Source organism: Rhinatrema bivittatum, chromosome 15 (assembly GCF_901001135.1).
Source record: "Rhinatrema bivittatum chromosome 15, aRhiBiv1.1, whole genome shotgun sequence".
NCBI lineage: Eukaryota > Metazoa > Chordata > Amphibia > Gymnophiona > Rhinatrematidae > Rhinatrema > Rhinatrema bivittatum.
Window position 1 is genome coordinate 8,318,838 of NC_042629.1, and position 20,246 is coordinate 8,339,083.

General features: G+C 42.4%; 1 protein-coding gene across 5 annotated transcripts in view; it reads right to left on the reverse strand.

The window, feature by feature from the left end:
• The window catches only part of NCAM2 (neural cell adhesion molecule 2), a 373,071-nt gene that overhangs the window by 100,251 nt on the left and 252,574 nt on the right, over positions 1 to 20,246 (reverse strand). For all 5 annotated transcript variants that reach the window (XM_029578509.1, XM_029578508.1, XM_029578510.1 and 2 more), the window contains one exon: positions 8,349 to 8,522. In XM_029578509.1, the coding sequence (XP_029434369.1) occupies positions 8,349 to 8,522 (174 nt within the window). The remainder of the gene's footprint in view (positions 1 to 8,348; positions 8,523 to 20,246) is intronic.

Sequence of the window (20,246 nt, forward strand, 5' to 3'; positions counted from 1 at the left end):
GATTTAAAGGGTCGGTTGTGTTTTTTTTTTTTTTTTGCGGCACGGGCCTCCGAAAAAAAATAATTAGCGATGGGTCAGGTCGGGAGGTCGATTTAAAGGGTCGGATGTTTGTTTTTTGTTTTTTTTTGCTGTGCGGGCCTCCTAAAAAAATGTGAATTGGAATCGGAAACGATTCCAATTCACATATCTTAACGATCAGATTCGAGCCCCCCCACAACCGAATCTGATCGTTAAGACGATCTGGCACACGATTCACATCTCTAGTATCAAACTCAATTGCAGATACAGAGTCCTGAGAACAACCTTGACCAAGGATTAACTGTTTAACATTGTTGCTGTCACAGAGACGTGGTTCACAGATTCACATGATTGGAATACTACCATACCGGGATATAACTTATTAAGAAAGGCCAGAGAGGACAGAAAAGGGGGAGGAGTGGCTCTTTATGTCAAAAACAATATCCAATCATCTGAACTGCAGGGAAGATGGGGCAAAGAAGAAGCTTTATGGGCCGTCCTAAAAAAAGATGATGGGACATCCGTTTTTATTGGCATGGTTTACAGGCCTCCAAATCAAATGGAAGTACTAGACAGAGATCTGATTGAAGACATCCAAAAGATGAGCAAGAAGGGAGAAGTGGTGATTGTTGGAGATTTTAATCTACCGGATGTAAACTGGAGAATCCCTTCTGTGGAATCTAACAGAGGTAGAGAGATAGTGGATGCCCTGCAAGTGGCTCTGTTCAAACAAATGGTAATGGAGCCTGTGAGGGAGGGAGCTATACTTGATTTAGTGCTCACTAATGGAGATAATGTCTCTAATGTCTGGGTGGGTTCCCACCTCAGCACTAGTGATCATCAAACGGTATAGTTTAATATCACTAATACGATACAGAAAAGTCGCACGAAGACCAGGGTTTTGTGTTTCAAAAAAGCAGACTTTGTTGAAATGGGGAAGTCCTGGAGGAAGAACTAGAAGGATAGGAGAAAATGAGAGATGTAGAACAACAGTGGGCCAAACTAAAAGGAATAATTACTGAAGCAACTAATATATATGTTAGAAAAATAAAGAAAAGAATGAAACCTATCTGGTTCACAAAGCAGATGGATGATAAAATAAAAGTTAAAAGAACAGCATTTAAGAAATATAAAAGATCCCAAAGGGAGGATCACAAGGAAGAATATCTGGTAAAACTGAGGGAGACGAAGAAAGTAATCAAGAAAGTGAAAGGTCAAACGGAAGAAAGGATTGCCAAAGAGGTAAAGCGAGGTGACAAAATATTTTTCAGATACATCAGTGAAAGGAGAAAAGTCCAAAGTGGTATAGTGAAATTGAAAGGTGAAAAGGATCAATGGGTGGAGACAGATGAAGAAATGGCAGAAATATTAAACGAATACTTCAGTTCGGTGTTCACTAAAGAAGACCCCGGAGAAGGACCGACGCTAGTTAACAAGAAACTGGAGGGGAGTGGAATGGATGAAACTCCGTTTATGGAAGAGAATGTATGGGAAGAGCTAGGAAAACTGAAAATGGACAAAGCCAAGAGACCTGATGACGTTCATCCCAGGATACTGAAAGAGCTCAGAGATGTGCTGGTGGCTCCACTGAGTGACCTGTTCAATAGATCCCTGGAAACAGGAGTGGTGCCGAGTGATTGGAGAAGAGCGGCAGTGGTCCCTCTTCACAAGAGTGGGAGCAGAGAGGAGGCTGGAAACTACAGGCCGGTTAGCCTCACCTCGGCGGTGGAAAAAGTATTGGAGTCACTGCTGAAGGAAAGAATAGTGAACTTTCTACAAGCAGCAGAATTGCTGGACCAGAGGCAGCATGGTTTCACCAAGGGAAGGTCCTGTCAGACGAATCTGATAGACCTTTTTGATTGGGTGACTAAGGAATTAGATCAAGAAAGAGCGCTTGATGTCATCCACTTGGATTTTAGCAAAGCTTTTGATACGGTCCTACACAGGAGGATAATGAATAAAACAAGAAGCTTGGGAGTGAGTGCCAAGGTGGTGGCCTGGATAGCAAACTGGTTGAAGGACAGAAGACAATGTGTGATGGTAAATGGAACTTACTTGGAAGAGAGAGCAGTGATGAGCGGAGTGCCGCAAGGCCTTGTACAACCCCGAAATGAATTGGTTCAATGACTCCCTCCGATTTCACCAAGCCAATAAACCCACTAGACACATTCATCTCGCCACCATGCCCACCACTTCACCTAAACTCTACAAATTAACCTCCACGAGAGCACGTGCATTATCAATCGCAGGGCCCATTCTCTGGAATACAATGCCAGTTGAACTTCGCCAAGAAGAATGCCCAAAAACTTTCAAGCGCAAGCTTAAGACCTGGCTCTTCACCAAAGCATACACTTAAATTCTCATTTCTCTCATCTATGCCCTCCCATCTCTGTCCCCCTTGACCCAGATTTTCACTAAATGCGGATGAGTCCCCCTCGAACTGGTTTCTCCCTAAGCATACATCATTCCTCCTCTCACTCCCTTCTGTATTACCCTACCCCCTCCCTACCCCTTCTTCTCCCCCCCTCTCCTCACCCCTTCCCTTCACATTTGATATTTCATGTTATTCCCTATAATTGTACATTTTGTATATACCTGCAATCTTTGCCTACACTAATTTATTAATCTAATTTCATTCTTCTGTCACTTTTCCTCCTTTTTTCTCTTTTTACCCTCTTGTATTCATGTTATTTTAATTTTAGATTAATGCTTTATTTCCCCTACCTTTCCTTACTCTCTAATTATTATGTTTCAATATGTTCTAATTGTATTATGTTAAACTTGTTCGATGTAAAGCGCCGCCACAGGCACTAGTTTCTTGTTTCGCTGTGAACCGATGTGATATCATTGATGAATGTCGGTATATAAAACCGTTAAATAAATAAATAAAAATAAATAAGGGTCGGTGTTGGGACCGGTCATGTTCAATATCTTTGTGAGTGACATCATGGATGGGATAGAAGGTAAGGTTTGTCTATTTGCGGATGATACTAAGATCTGCAACAGAGTGGACACGCCGGAAGGAGTGAAGAGAATGAGATGGGATTTAAGGAAGCCGGAAGATTGGTCGAAGATATGGCAGCTGAGATTCAATGCCAAGAAGTGCAGTCATGCATATGGGGTGTGGAAATCCGAAAGAAATGTATTCGATGGGGGGGATGAAGGGCTGATGTGCACGGAACAGAAGAGAGACCTTGGGATGATAGTTTCTAACGATCTGAAGCCGGCGAAACAATGTGACAAGGCGATAGCTAAAGCCAGAAGAATGCTGGGCTGCATAGAGAGAGGAATATCGAGTAAGAAAAGAGAAGTGATTATCTCCTTGTACAGGTCCTTGGTGAGACCTCACCTGGAGTACTGTGCTCAGTTCTGGAGACCGTATCTCCGAAGGGACAGAGAAAGAATGGAGGCGGTACAGAGAAGGGCGACCAAAAAGGTGTATGGTCTTCTTCGAATGCCTTATGAGGAGAGATTGAAGAATCTAAATATGTATACCCTGGAGGAAAAGAGGAGCAGGGGTGATATGATACAGACATTCAGATAGTTGAAAGATTTTAATGATCCAAAGTCAACGGCAAACCTTTTCCATTGCAAAAAATCAGCAAAACCAGAGATCACGATTTAAAACTCCAGTGAGGAAGACTCAGAACCAATGTCAGGAAGTATTTCTTCATGGAGAGGGTAGTGGATGCCTGGGATAACCTTCCGGAGGAAGCAGTGAAGACTAAAACTGTGAAGGACTTCAAATGGGCGTGGGATAAACACTGTGGATCCATAAAGTCTAGAGGATGTGAATGAAGATAGGGTGGCTTGCAGGAATGATGGCTACTACCTGGAGATAATACCCTTATTCAATAAACTTACACACAGTTAATGCGACTCCAACATTTCTCTATGCTTCAGCGGCATGAGGAAATGTGGAAAAAAGGATCTGCATTCACAAAAAAACGGGGAGTAGCTTGCTTGTTACAGCGGTTACTACCCCAAACCAAATAAGTGATACTTCACTTTCAATGCATACCCAGCATAACTCTCTGCTTCAATGGCAGGGGGGAATGAAAAAATGATTTATATTCAGACAACAACGACTGAATTACATAGTCTGGGTAAACAAATAAGCATGGGTGTAGCTTGCTTGTTACGTCAGTTACTACCCCGAATCAATTAAGTCTGATACCCCGAATCAATTAAGCCTGATAGCCTACACTCCCCAGACTCTTTAAGCCCCTCAGAAATGGCTTGATCCTTTTATTTTATAACTTACATGTCATCCATAGCAGAAATAAAGTTATGTGGCCAGGGACCTCCACTGGTGAAACTGGGAATGGCAAGGGAATGCGCCCCTTTTAAAATCCTCCAACTTACATGGTAAAAGCGGGATTTGCATGCCCATGCACATGCTCACTTAAAATTAAGCACACATGCGCGCAGCCAGGCTATTTTATATCATGCACTTATATATGCTTGCAAGTTATAAAATGGCCATGTACCTGGGCAAGCACCGATGTACACGCGCCACTGTGTTGGTTTGAAAGTTACCGTCTAAGTGCACATATGCTAATTTTACATGCATAACTGCTTTGACAATTAACTTGTTTGTGTAATATTTTTGTTGATCTTTATTTCTGCTCATCCAAGTAAACTAATATATCAGCCTCACTTACACAAATAGCATCTTAAAAAGTTGTACATAAGTGGGAATTCATTGGTAATAGAAACACAGAATCTGACTGTAGATAGGAACCTTAAATTTCTACTTGGCTCAGTTTCATTCCTGGTGGAGTGCCAGAGACCCTGGTTCTCTTGCTCTGCAATCAGGAATCCTAAGTGCCTATCCCGTGCTGTATTCATTCATTTATTTATTTCCTTGATATTTTATTCTGCTTTTCGGCATTTCAAAGCAGGATTCCATTCAGGTACTGGTCTGCCTCCCTTGGGATGTCATGCCCGGCATCCATCACTCTTTCCATGAAATAATGTTTCCTGATGTTGTTCCTGAATCTACCCTTTGAAGCCTCCTACTTCTAGACCTTTATCCTCTGAAAAAGATTTGCTTCTTGTGCATTACTGATACCTTTGAGGAATTTGAAAATCTCATGATGATCCATTCCTAGTGAGATTTTAAATGTTAGGCTTTTTTTCTAGTTATTAAAACATCTCTCCAGTTTGGTTTTTTTTTTCTGTTCCTCTATTTAGTTTTCTCTAGTTGTTGCACTATGTTGTCCCCTCCCCTTTTCCCTGTTCTTTGTACTTTCCATCTACTGTCTGATGTAAACCGATATGATGTACCCACTAATATCGGGATAAAAAAAGCGCCTCTAAATAAATAAATAAATAAATAAATAAATAAATAAATAGATCTGTAACTTGAATGTTTCTAGAAAATACACAATTACAAGCATGAGCAAAATCAAACTATTATGAGCAAACAATTAATTCTGGTCTTTCTATCAGGATGGTTTAACAATGAGCTGCAGGTGCATGCATCTCAATGGCATGCACCAGTGGATGAATAGCACTTGGACATTTGAACAGCTAACAGCTCACTGTCAAAGGCTGCAGGTATGTTTAGCTTCTCTGAGGGGCACAACGTTAGACACTTCAAGCTAAATACCTATTTACCCAGATAAATGCCTTTAAAATGTGTTTTCTGTATTTATATTAAATCTCTGTCTTCGTGTGCACTGATTATGCGTAGATGTATAAAGGGGAATTTCAAAAGACATACATGTGTCAAAACTGGGAGATGGGCACGCATCTAGCACATATGCATGTCCACCCCATTTTATAAACTACCCACATTCTCACACAAGTACCGATGCGCGAACATCTCTTATTGGGGGGAAAAAAGGAGTGAAATGTGGGAGGGGCCTGGGCATTCCAGGGAGAAGCCAGGAGACATGCGCGCAAGTAGCTACGCGCCTGGGGGCAATGGATGATCAGTAAGTCTGAAGAAAACTATTTCTAGACATCTCTGAAGTTCTTGAGGGGTCTGGGTTAACTGGGGGCAGTACAGGCTAAAGAAGTGTGGATCTAGTTATAGACTGGGCAAACTGGTGGATGAACTGGTGAAACTGGTCGTGTCCTTGATGCGTACCTGCTGTAAAATTCCCTCATTTGTGTGTCTCAAAGCTGACATTTCCCTGATGTGCATGTACACATATAAAATAGGGAGCGCACCTCTACGTGCCCGGCCTGCTTTCTAACATGTGCGTGTATCTGCGTGCAGGATATAAAATCGTAGAGCCTCTGCCACGCGCCTATATACACATGTACACGGGTGCCCATATACCCGTTTCAAAGTTCCCATCATTATGTATATATTTACACACACATTTAAAGAACAAAATAAGAAAAAATGATGAACTGTACAGCATGCACAGTTAAATAGTGAAGGGTTTTGCAAATGCAACAGTGCTCCCAATACTGCAAATAGCGGACATAATTCTGTTAATGACTTTCTAGATATTCTATTTGCTGTTTTTGCACACACTTACGAACCTTCTTGGAAAAACTTATACAAAACCACAAATGAGCTAAGAAATCCTGGAAGTCAGCTCATTAGTGATTCAGCATTAGTTAAATTTTGCACAAATATTTTGGCAACTTGCCATTTTTCCATGAAACTTGGCTATACTTTCTCACCAAAAATTGCCACAAATCTAATTTCTATAGTATTTAAATGAGCCCAGAATGGCAAGATAAACATCCTGCAGTGCCAGCTCATTTCTATGAAAAGTTTCACCTTTATTCTTCGGTCCCTGAAATTGTACTTGCCACCATACTGGGAGCTGTGACATGGCTTAGCAGTTATGTTTTGTACTTCTAAGATGGTCGTATATCGAAGGTGAGGAGAACTGGGAGATCCCCATGCACCTTACTGCCCCTTCACTATCAGGCTAGAAGCATCACACACATAGGGGCAGATTTTAAAAGCCCTGCGCGCCGGCACGCCTATGTTGCACAGGCTGCCGGCACGTGTAAAGCCCCTGGACGTGTATGTCCCGGAGCTTTGCTTGGGGCCGTGCTGGGAGCAGCGCGGCATTCGGGGACGTTCCGGGGGCAGGGCTGTGGGCATGGTGCTGGCCCGGGAGCGTTCCAGGGGCGTGGCCAAGGCCTCCGAACCAGCCCCCAGGCCGGAGAATGGCGTGCCGGCAGCTGGCCGGCACACGCAAGCAGGCGTAACTTTCTAAACAAAGGCAGGGGGGGATTTAGTTAGGACTGGGGGGTGGGTTAGGGAGGGGAAGGTGGGGGGGGGGGCCGGAAAAAAGTTCCCTCCGAGGCCGTTCCTATTCAGAGCGGCCTCGGAGGGAACGGAGGCAGGCTGCTCGGCTCGGCACGCGCAGGTTGCACAATTGTGCATCCCCCTCCACGCGCTGACCGTGGATTTTATAACATGCGCGCGGCAGCGCGCGCATGTTATAAAATTGGGCTTAGATTTCTTCGCGCCGGGTTGTGCGAGCAAATCTGCGCGCTCGCGTAAGTTTAAAGATTTGCCCCATAATTCTTCCCTTCAGGAGGATCCTTCTCCTTTTACCAGTGAACATTTTTATACTATTAAAAGAAATATTCCCGGTTGCTCATAGAAAGCAGTGCTCAGACTACTGACGTAATGGCACAAAGCTGTTCCAATTTTTCTTACAAGATTACAAATGCTTCTGTACATAAAGTAGATTTGCATGGCATCCTCACTACTTTATTGAAATATTTCTACCTAAAATATAGCACATACAAAATGTTTTATATTTGCTGTTCACTCTTGAGTGCCTCTTTGGTGTGTTTCGGACATACCAGAAATCTAGAGAATACCTGAATGGCAATCGGTTGAAACAAAGCAAAAAGAAAAAACCCCAGGTGCAGAAAATAGTGAGATGATGTGTGTCAAGAGGCAGAGAGGAGCAGTGGAAAAGTAGGTACAAGTGAGAGAGCTGGGAGCCTACGACTGAGGTCTGAGAGGCAGTAAGATGAATCAGGAGAATGCACAATGTTATAGAGGAGGGAAAGAAGACAAAATAAATGGAACCTTTTTGATGAGAAAAATCAAGTAAAGTTCTGAGCATATTAAGTATTAAGGAGTAATTTTCAAAAGATTTTACACGCTTAAAACTGGGTTTTACACATTTAAATGCAACAAAATCTTTTGGGATCCTGCCAGGTATTTGTGACTTGGACTGGCTGCTGTTAGAAACAAGATACTGGGCATGATGGCCTGCCCCTATGCTATTATATTCTAAATGGGCTTATGAAAATTGCTACAATAGTATTTTACATTTGCATGCATAACTCCTTTGAAAATGACCTCCCTGTTTGATAATTACTTTCACACTCACTTTGAACTCCATGTGAGCGCACGACTTTCCAGGTTTCTGAGGTCACTTCTTTTATATCCACCTGATAATGATGAAGGGGCACACCCCCGTGCGAATCTGGTTTATTGAAAGAGACTTTGGCAAATGTCTGTGACAGCTCTATAATTCTCAACCCATAGGGACTGGACGGTACATCTGGAAAAAAATACATACAGCTTAAAGGGTGGTGTGATGAATGCAACTCACCACTGCAATGGTGAATCACCTAGGCAGAAAAAGACAGAAACATGACAAAATATTAAAACAAAATATTGATACCACGCAAACAATTCATGCATAATCTCTTATTTGAGAAATTAAGTGACATAGAGTGTGAACATACAGGGTAATACCACCCTGGAGATGACTTTGGTACTGCTGTTCTTTCACATACAATAATTGTTTCTCCAAATAATAGTAGAGATTGTTTATTTCTTTTTCTCTTTTTATATTAAATTATAAGTACATTAAACAGATCAACTCCTGTAAAAAAGAATTGTTAACACATTTGTACCCTACCGCACATATGCCTACAAAAAATATGGCATATGTCCTCTCTAAAAATATTAATTTATAACTTTAAGTATTGGAAATACAGTATAAAATAAAGAAGACAATCTTAAAAATGAACATCTAGTAGCACTATAGAAAAGATATGTGATGAGCCTGAATAGTAGCCTAGGAGTTAGAATAGCAGGCTGAGAACTAGGAAAGCCAGGATTCAGATCCCACTTCTCCCACTGATGTTTCTTGTGACCTTGGACAAGACACTTCATCCTCTACTGCCTCAGATAAAAAGTTTAGGGTGGATTTTAAAAGCCCAACACGTGTATTAATTAGGAGATGTGCAAATGAGTCGGGCTTGTGCGTGTCAAGCAGGTTTTTAAAGCTGCAGCACGCAAGTCTCGAAAGTTTCCGAAAAGGGGTGGGCTGTGGCATTATTGGGCAGGGCATGGGTGTTTCGGGGCTGAACCTACGATGTGTGGATAAATACTGATGTGACCGGCACACACCATGTAACTGGAATGCTGTGTAAGTTTAAATTTAAAGAAAACTAGGCAGATCTGTGGGATTTGAAGGGTCTGGGCTAACTGGGGGGAGTGAAGGCTATCAAACCAATGGGGGTCAGAGGAACTGGGTGAACTGGGGACAAACTGGTAAAACTGGAAATGATGTTGGCACACGGCCCTTTTAAAATCCCCTGATTTACGCAGTAGAAGTGGGATTTACATGCACATGCGTGTACCCACTTGATATTATATGGGAGTAAACCTGTATGGGTCCATATTCAAATGCTATTTAGCCAGATAAGTAGTTAGCTGTATTCAGAAGGTGGGCAGTGGGCGTAACTAGGTGTTGCTACCTATCCAGCTAACATGCCCAGATAACTTATCTGTGCTGCTGGATATCTTGTGTGAGTTAGCCGGATAAGTCTTAGGGGGTCATTTTCAAAAGGGATCGCATGCAAAAAGGGACTTTTTGCGTGCGATACCTAGATCGGGGCAGGTTCTGGGCGGCATTTGCCCAGAAGGGGCGGAGTCGGGGCGGCACTGGGGCAGACACCGCGAAGACGTCGCTGACAGCGAAAAGGTAAGGGCCCTTTTCGCACCCAACAGCACCACCTTTTACGATGGCGCTATTGGGTGCAAAGGCCAGCAGCGATAGCAGCATGGAGGTGCGATTGATGCCAGCTTTCGCAGGCCCGCCCCCTATTACCGCCGGATTTTCTAAGGTCTGAATTGGCTAATATACATAGCTGGTTGCATTTCAATACTGGCCCCTTGGTAAATATACCCCTTATAGAAATTCATACTGTAACTTGCCTTGAACTCAGATTTGGAAAGGTGAGTACTTAAATCTAAAAATATCCACACTTTGAAGCTCATATGAAACCATTTCTTCTTTAGACTGGATGTGATGTCTTTGGTGACTGTAGAAATGCAAAGCCTGGGGTCATTTTTACCTGCAGACTTTGAAGCACTTTTTAAAGTGAACGTATGCATGTTCTTTCATTTAGAAAATTATCCCAAAAAAAACAAGTGCTACTCCATGTAGGTCATTTTTCTGAGAAAAATTCCACACATACATTTACAATTGCAAATGTCTGAGTGTATTCCCAAATCCCACTCTCGGCGCATTGTAAGGAAATGCCTGCGCATAGAGGCGCAACACTTGCGTGGGTGGGCAGTTTCCATTTTTGTGCCTAAAGCACAGTTTTCCCCTCCGTGCACCTCTGCCTCCTCTTCTTTACACAGCGGTGACCTGGTACTCAGCAGGAGAAGTGTCTATGCCTCAGGAAGACGGCTGCCGTTTTACTGCTCAGATAATCATTAATTAGGAATGGGCTACTTTTTAGAAAGAGTAATAATCTATACTAAGTCATTGTTACCATCTTGCCATCATTTTATAGGGTGTGCCTTGTGGATTTACCAGGCCAAAAGCTGCTTTCTGCATCCCTTGTATTTTCTAATTGAAAGGGGTATAACAACTTTTTATAGCCTTGCAAATATCTCCATGAATTTGTTTCCATTGAAAAGGAGACCGGCCATAATGCCTGACATCCAAAATGCCTCTGTATTCAGTCACTGATTGGGAAGCAATTTTAATCTGTTTCCATGAATATTAAGACAGAATAAACTAGGTTATCCATACATTACTCACCCTGAGTAATCAGCTGGGTGGAAGAATCTCACATGTGTAAGACAATGGATGAAGCCGAATGCAGGAGAAAAGCCCCAGTACATCACCCATTCTACTAATGGAGTGCGACAGACATCAACAGGAAATCTTTATTCAGTTTCTTCTTGTTTTCTCACTCTTTGGGTCAGATTTTCAAAGCAATTGTGCATGTAAAATGGCTTTTTGAAAATGTCCCCCGGGGTTGTGCATGTAGAAGTAAGCATGGGAACAATTTTGCTGGTACTTGTATGGCACTTGTGAGAAGTGTTTCTGGGGAAGGAGTTGGGGGTAGAGAAATCATTTATGTGCATAGTTTCCATTTTTGAAAGTCTGCTCTTAAATATCTGCATATGCACGTACACCTGGTCCCAAGAAAGCATACATATGTCAACAGGGCTGCCTAAACCTTTGCACATATTTGTATGGACCCACACACACACAGACACACAGAGACACACACACACATACATTCACACACTCACACATACACACACAAAATACACTCACACACACACACAAACACACACAGACACACACACACACATATTCACACACTCACACATACACACACAAAATATACTCACACAAACACACACAAAATACACTCACACACACACACACAAACACACACACACACACACACACATGTCCCCATAGGTTGTAAAATCTTGCTTTAGTTATGAAAATAATGAAATAATTAAACCGAATGCCCCCTCAGTTTTCTAGCAAGAGGAACCTGGAACAGAATGGATGCAAGTGTGAAAAAGCAAAGGGAAAAATACAGCAGGATTCCATCAATCATGTGCCCAAGCTGAGTCTGAGTTTATTCTTCTGTCCATGGCCCAGGTAACCACTATCACAATTGCAAGAATGCCTAGTCCCACATTCCAGTTCCATTGGCTCTTTTAGATTAGGCCACGCACAGTAGAGTAAATGAAGTGGACCAGAGTTTGTTTACATAAGTAATGAGAGGACGGGAGTGAAGCTATTGTTTATATCACATGAGCTTTTGCCGGTAACATATGAAATATGGAGTGGAATATTACATTATCAAATCTGTTAATCACTTACTGGATGTCTAACAATAGGAGATGAATCTTTTCCATAGTAACAATTATTATAAGCAATATTTGTCTCCTAAAGAGCCATTTCTAATGTGAGAAACCAGAAGTCCTTATGCTTGAAAAGCTAGCAATTAACTGTGATTGGCAGCTGTTGAAATAATATGTGAACAATTATTCCTTTTGGAGAGGTGGTAACTATTAAAGAAGTGGTAAATGTTGAATTTAATTACCAATATAATATTTATTTATTTATTTAACGGCTTTTATATACCGACGAACGTTGGGAACATCTCATCGGTTTACATGGAACAAAATTAGCAACAGGCTTTACAGGTAACGCATGATTAAAAGAGGAACAAGCTTTACAGGTAACACGTAACTAAGGAGGAACAAAAATTATCAATAGGCTTTACAGGGAAAACTTAAATAAACTTAGTGGAGCACTAAATTCGTAAACGTTGAGAAAGCATATATACACAGGATTGCATGTAGGATACAAAGATAATGCTATATATAAGTGATGTACAGGGATAAGATCGCAAGGACGGTGAGAGACTGGGGTAGCCGTGGAGAGAAATATACAATGTGGTGATGGAAAGTGCGGGCGGTTAGGTGTAGGAGTGCTTGAAGAACCAAGTCTTGAGGTTTTGCCTGAATATTTTTGGGCAAGTTTCCTGGCGGAGAGAGGTTGGTAGTTTGTTCCAGAGGAAAGGGCCTGCTAGGGAGAGGGCCCTTTCATTTGTGGCGCGAAGCTTAGTCAGCTTGGGTGAGGGGGTATGTAGTGTGGCCAGGTATTGTTTTCTAGTGGGTCTATTATTGTTGTGAAAGGTGAAATGCTCTTTAAACCAGTGCATGTTCTGGTTGTGAAGGGATTTGTGAATTAGAGTGAGAGCTTTGAAGGTAATTCTTGATGCTACGGGTAACCAATGCAGATGTTTGAGTACAGGGGTTATGTGATCATTTTTGTGGGTGTTGGTGAGTATCTGGGAAGCTGCATTTTGGAGTAGTTGCAGCGGTTGAATGGTGCTTTTAGGTAAGCCCAGCAGCATGGAGTTGCAGTAATCTATTTTCGATAGGACGAGGGCTTGTAATATGGTACGAAAATCATTGAGATGTAACAGAGGTTTGAGTTTTTTTAGAGTGTGCAATTTGAAGAAGCAGTCTTTCAGGGTATTATTGATGAATTTTTTGCAGTTAAGGTGACTGTCTAGGGAGACGCCAAGGCTGCGTACGTGAGGAGGGAAGGTGATATTAGTGGAGGGATCATTGTTCATTGTTAGAGAAGGAGAAATGTTGGGGGGTGAAATGAGGATGAGTTCCGTTTTAGCGGTGTTGAGGGCGAGAAAGTTGTTGGATAGCAGGCTGCTGATAACAGAGAGGGCGGATTTCCAGGTTTCTATAGCTTTATGTATTGAGTCTGTAACCGGAATCAGTATCTGCACATCATCCACATATATAAAGTGCGGAAGGCCAAGTTTAGCAAGGAGATGGCAGAGGGGGAGGAGGTATATATTGAAAAGTGTAGAGGATAGAGATGAACCTTGCGGTACTCCTTGAGCTAGAGCATGAGGTTTGGAGGTGGAATTTCCGATTTGTACGCTAAATTGTCTTTCAGCCAGGTAGGAATGGAACCATTGAAGGGCCGAGCCTGAGATACCAATGTCGCTGAGACGTTCTAATAGAATGTGATGGTTGATGGTATCAAATGCAGCGGATATGTCAAGAAGAATTAGGATGTGTGAGAGACCTTTATCAAGACCTTTTAGGATATGGTCGGAGAGAGAAATGAGCAAGGTCTCAGTACTATGGTGCTTGCGAAAACCATATTGTGAAGGGGATAGGATGTTGTTTTCATCCATATAGTCTGATAGCTGTCTGTTTATAGCTTTCTCAAGGAGTTTTGTGATCAGTGGCAGGTTGGAGATAGGTCGGAAGTTGGAAAGATCCGAGGGATCCATGGAGGGCTTCTTCAAGATGGGTTTCACAATGGCATGTTTAAGGTTTTTGGGGACACTGCCAAGTACAATGGACTTGTTTATGATGTTCGAAATGGGTTTAGCGATAATCCCGGGGATGGAGAGGAGATTTTTTGTGGGGATGGTGTCTGATGGGTGTATAGAGAGTCTGATTTTTTTTAGGATAGATTCGATTTCCAAAGATGAGGTGGTGTCAAAGGAAGAGAGTCTAGCAGTAGTTTGGCATTGTAGGGTTTTGCATTGAGTTAAGTCTCAGCTCTGAATTTGTATCCAAATTTTTTAAACCCAGGCAGATCTGTATGTAGTGATACAACAGAGTGGAACAATAACTTTGTGTTCGCACTGTACCTCATCTGTTAGGTTGAGAGGTGATGTTCCATAGGGCACACACTGATCATGCTTGAGTCAGAAAATCAGACAGGGTGTCCATTCAATCAAAGGTTCTATATTGAAGGTACACAGGGCTAGTGGAAGCACTAGGCAAACTAGGCAATCACCTAGGGTGCCACAGGTTTGGGGATAACCCAGCAACCACCTACTGCTTCCATCGGACCTGCTCAGATTTGTGAAAAACCTTTGTCCCAATTCCCAACACTGTTGGCAGCTGCAGGACCTAGGCAATTGGACCTCCTTCTTCCAGCCTTCGAGGACCGGAAGAGGAAATGTGTTGTGGGCCCGCGTGGGCAGGAAGAAGGATAACCAATCATAGCTGGAAGGCACAGCCGGAAGAAAAGACTGATAGGGTCAATTGTAGCATCGGCCGGGCCGCGCAACAGGAGAGAGGCGCGATCGGCCGGGCCATGTGGCAGGAGAGAGGCAGCATCTCTGCTGAATGAGGAAGACAGTGGAGGCCTCTTGATGCCATGGAAGTCCAAGAAGAAAGCTGCTGCTGCGGCCTTCACCTAGGAGGGAGAGTAAAAAAACAAGTATATATGAGTGTGAGCATGAGTGAGTGCTTGTGTATATGAGAGCATATGGGCAGAGAGGGCATGTGGGGGAAAAAGAGTATGTGTTTGTGAGAAAGAGCGTGTGAGGAAGAGCGAGAGTGTGGGGTGACAGCCTGTGGGGGAGAGAGAACATTTGTGTTTGAAAGAGCATAAGGGGGAGAGAGAATGTGTGTGTGTGTGTGTGTGTGTGTGTGTGAGATAGAGCAAGTGAATGTGTATGTGAGAGCATATGGAGGAGAGAGCATATGTGTGTGTGTATGTGAGAGAGCATGTATGGGAGAGATAGAGTGTGTGTATGAATATGTGTGAGTAAACGACTATGTCTGTGTTGGAGCATGTGTATGTGAAAGAGGAGGAAAGTCTTTGTATCGCAGCCACCGCCTCTCCCACTAACCCATGACAAGCTCAGACTGAAAATCAAAAGTGTGGGTGATTTTTTTTATCCTTATTTTTAACTATTTTTAACTATTGGGTGGTGTTTATGTGTTTGCTGTTTTGAAATATTTTATTTGTGTTTGGGAAAGCTTTCAAAATTTTCATGAGTCTTTAATTATTGGATATTTTATTCATCAGCTGGTTTTAAATGATTTTATTACTATGATTTTAAAATTATGATTAATGATTTAAATATCTTGATTTTGTTTGTTTCATGAGGAATGGCAACATTTTTGTTTTTCCATTGTAGCACTGTATAGAGTCTCGTGTGTTGCGTTTTACAGTTCAGTTTTTGTCTGCACATTTCTACTTTATGGTGGCTTTATTCTGTATTTATTGAGAGTCTGTGTTCTGCTTGCAAAGAAAAGAAGCATTCTTTTAGCATGTGGTTTCTCCTTAGAAATCTGTAGTAGCTTGTCCTGTTCTGTTTTCCTGATAGGAGGTATATTGATATTTTAGATTCTGGTGTAATATTTGTGGTATTCCTTTTCATAGGTAGGGTTGTTACTATTTGAGTGTTGGCAGATAGTACTGTGTTGATACAGGAGGACCATGCCGACATGAAACATGTTACAATAATAGGTGTGATGCCATATGAATTCCAAGTTGCAAGGTTTTCTTGTTGGCATCACAACAGTACATGTAACGATCACAAAAACGTGTATATTAGTTTTGCCTCAGAATGTTATTTTTCATGTAAAATATACAAATCACTCAAAAATCAGTGTCTCAAACATACACATATAAACGTTTGTGTGGTGGTGGTAGTAGTTGAAAAACAAATACCCAAAATGGAAACTAACATACCAAAACAATTAGCAATTAATTTTAGTGACCATCATATTTGGGCAGTATGTGTTCATGAATACACATCATTGAATGTGCATCGCACATCTTATCTTTGCCACATAATTTAATCATCGGTCATTTTTTTCAAATTTTTCGTGATGCGCTACTTAAGGTGATTATGTCATCTCTTATAATGTATATTCTTATTCACAAAATGATTATGCCACTTAAGTTTTGAGCTTGCATAATTCACGTAGTCAGCCCAACGAACTGATTAGTCAGTGTCCAGGATGTAAAAGTCGCCCGACACGGTCCGTATTTCGGAAAGCGGGGTTCCTTCTTCACGGGGCTAGTTGTTGTTCCGGCGTTGTTCCGGCATTGTAGAATTCAAATTCAAAAATATGTCAAAATGCAGAGATTAAAGGTATCATGTAGAAAGGTCTCAACGTTAATTATACACAGGGGCGGATTTTCAAACACTACGCGCGCGGGTACTTTTACTTTTGTTCGCGCCACTGGCACGAACAAAAGTACACCAGATTTTATAAGATACGCGCGTAGCCGTGCGTATCTTATAAAATCCGGGGTCGGTGCGCGCAAGGGGGTGCACATTTGTGCAACCTGCGCGCGCCGAGCCCAGCGTGGCCTGCCTGTTCCCTCCGAGGCCGCTCCGATTTCGGAGCGGCCTCGGAGGGAACTTTTCTTTGCCCTCCCCCCACCTTCCCCTCCCTTCCCCTACCTAACCCACCCCCCCCCCCGGCCCTATCTAAACCCCCCCCTTACCTTTGTCGGCAAAGTTAACTTTGCGCGCGTCGCCGGCAGCCCCGCTCCGTCCTCCGGTCCCGGGGGCGTGGTCCGGAGGCCTCAACCACGCCCCCGGCCCGGCACCATGCCCCCGGGCCCGCCCCCGAAACACCACGACACGCCCCCGAAACGCTGCGTCGTTTCGGGAACGCCCCGGACACGCCCCCTCCCTCCCCGTTTTGAAAGCCCCGGGACTTACGCGCGTCCCGGGGCTTTACGCGCGCCGGCGGCCTATGCAAAATAGGCGTGCAGGGGTTTTAAAATCCTCCCCACAGTGTAATACACAGTGTATTGATGTTGAAATACCGCGGAAGACGCAAGCATGTCTATAAGATATGGAACCCGGTTATGTTAAAAACCCATTTTGAAGAACTAGACATACTTGTTAGTGTATTACACTGTGTAAATGTTGAGACCTGTCTACACGATACCTTTAATCTCTGTATTTTGACATATTTTTGAAGTTGAATTCTACAACGCCGGAACAACGCCAGAACAACAACTAGCCCCGTGAAGAAGGAACCCCGCTTTCCGAAACACGGACTGTTTCGGGCTACTTTTACATCCTGGATTTTGACTAATCAGTTTTTTGGGCTGACTACGTGAATTATGCAAGCTCAAAAGTTAAGTGGTGCAATCATTTTGTGAATAAGAATATACATTATAAGAGATGACATAATGACCTTAAGCTTCGCATCACAAAAAATTTGAAAAAAATGACCGATGATTAAATTATGTGGCAAACATAAGATTTGCAATGCACATTCAATGATGTGTATTCATGAACACATACTGCCCAAATATGATGGTCACTAAAATTCATTGCTAATTGTTTTGGTATGTTAGTTTCCATTTTGGGTAAATCTGTTATATATACATAATTTAAAATTGTGTATGGGGAAGTAGGGGGAGGGGCGCCAGGCTATAATGTTTGCCTAGGGCACCTAATACCCTTGCACTGGCCCTGGAGGTATGTCACAGCATATTCTGACTGAGGTAATTTTGGAGAGGAAGAGCAGATAAAATTAAGAAAATGACATCCTGGCATAGTAATTAGTGGCAGATAAGGTCTTCATGTCCCACCCAGTCTGTCTGCTTGTATATCTTTGCCGATCCTATGTGTTTTCTGGTTATCTCCCACCCTTATCCTTATCAATACAGTATCTTCTGTATCAAGAAATAAGTGCATTTTGTTACCGATATGAAGAGTGAGCCAGTCAGCAATGTTCAGGTTAGGGACACAAAGGGCCCGATTTTATAACATGCGCGCGGGCGTAGATTTGTGCGCACAACCCGTCGCACACAAATCATAAGAACATAAGAAAATGCCATACTGGGTCAGACCAAGGGTCCATCAAGCCCAGCATCCTTTTTCCAACAGTGGCCAATCCAGGCCATAAGAACCTGGCAAGTACCCAAAAACTAAGTCTATTCCATGTTACCATTGCTAATGGCAGTGGCTATTCTCTAAGTGAACTTAATAGCAGGTAATGGACTTCTCCTCCAAGAACTTATCCAATCCTTTTTTAAACACAGCTATACTAACTGCACTAACCACATCCTCTGGCCACAAATTCCAGAGTTTAATTGTGCGTTGAGTAAAAAAGAACTTTCTCCGATTAGTTTTAAATGTGCCCAATGCTAACTTCATGGAGTGGCCCCTAGTCTTTCTTATATCCGAAAGAGTATCTACCCGTTCTAGACCTCTCATGATTTTAAACATCTCTATCATATCCCCCCTCAGCCGTCTCTTCTCCAAGCTGAAAAGTCCTAACCTCTTTAGTCTTTCCTCATAGGGGAGTTGTTCCATTCCCCTTATCATTTTGGTAGCCCTTCCCTGTACCTTCTCCATCGCAATTATATCTTTTTTGAGATGCGGCGACCAGAATTGTACACAGTATTCAAGGTGCGGTCTCACCATGGAGCGATACAGAGGCATTATGACATTTTCCGTTTTATTCACCATTCCCTTTCTAATAATTCCCAACATTCTGTTTGCTTTTTTGACTGCCGCAGCACACTGAACTGACGATTTCAATGTGTTATCCACTATGACATCTAGATCTCTTTCTTGGGTTGTAGCACCTAATATGGAACCCAACATTGTGTAATTATAGCATGGGTTATTTTTCCCTATATGCCCTTGCACTTATCCACATTAAATTTCATCAGCCATTTGGATGCCCAATTTTCCAGTCTCACAAGGTCTTCCTGCAATTTATCACAATCTGCTTGTGATTTAACTACTCTGAACAATTTTGTGTCATCTGCAAATTTGATTATCTCACTCATCGTATTTCTTTCCAGATCATTTATAAATATATTGAAAAGTAAGGGTCCCAATACAGATCCCTGAGGCACTCCACTGTCCACTCCCTTCCACTGAGAAAATTGTCCATTTAATCCTACTCTCTGTTTCCTGTCTTTTAGCCAGTTTTCAAACCACGAAAGGACATCGCCACCTATCCCATGACTTTTTACTTTTCCTAGAAGCCTCTCATGAAGAACTTTGTCAAAAGTCTTCTGAAAATCCAAGTATACTATATCTACCGATTCACCTTTATCCACATGTTTATTAACTACTTCAAAAAAGTGAAGCAGATTTGTGAGGCAAGACTTGCCCTGGGTAAAGCCATCCCCCGGCACAGCCGCTGTGCCAGAGGACTCGGGTCTGCCCCTGGCCCCGTCCCCTTCCCGCCCCTTTTTCAAAGCCCCGGGACATATGCTTATCCTGGGGCTTGCGCATGCAGGAGCAAGTTTTCGGAGTTACGCGCGTAACCCTTTGAAAATCTGCCCCAAAGGGAGTTCTGAATATGATCATACATCTCATTACTAAATTTAAATGTCCTTTATCCAATACATTTTCAAATATACTTTTATCTATACTATTTCAAACTTCAAAACATGTAGAACTACAATTAGATGAATGTCATGACAAGTCTGAATATAAACTGCCAAAAATGAGCTGCTTGAATTAGTCACTAAAATTCAAGTAGAGGTCAAATCCTTCAAGCATTTACACAACATAAAACTTTTCCAATCTCTTTGTTTTCTTGCATTATTAGTTTGGGTTATTTGATGCCGTTTAAGCATTATTCCCTCTGTTAGTTGTAAAGTCTTAAAGGTGAATTAAAAGAGATGCGTGCACCTAGCACATATGTGTCCACCCGATTTTATAAAGTGGGA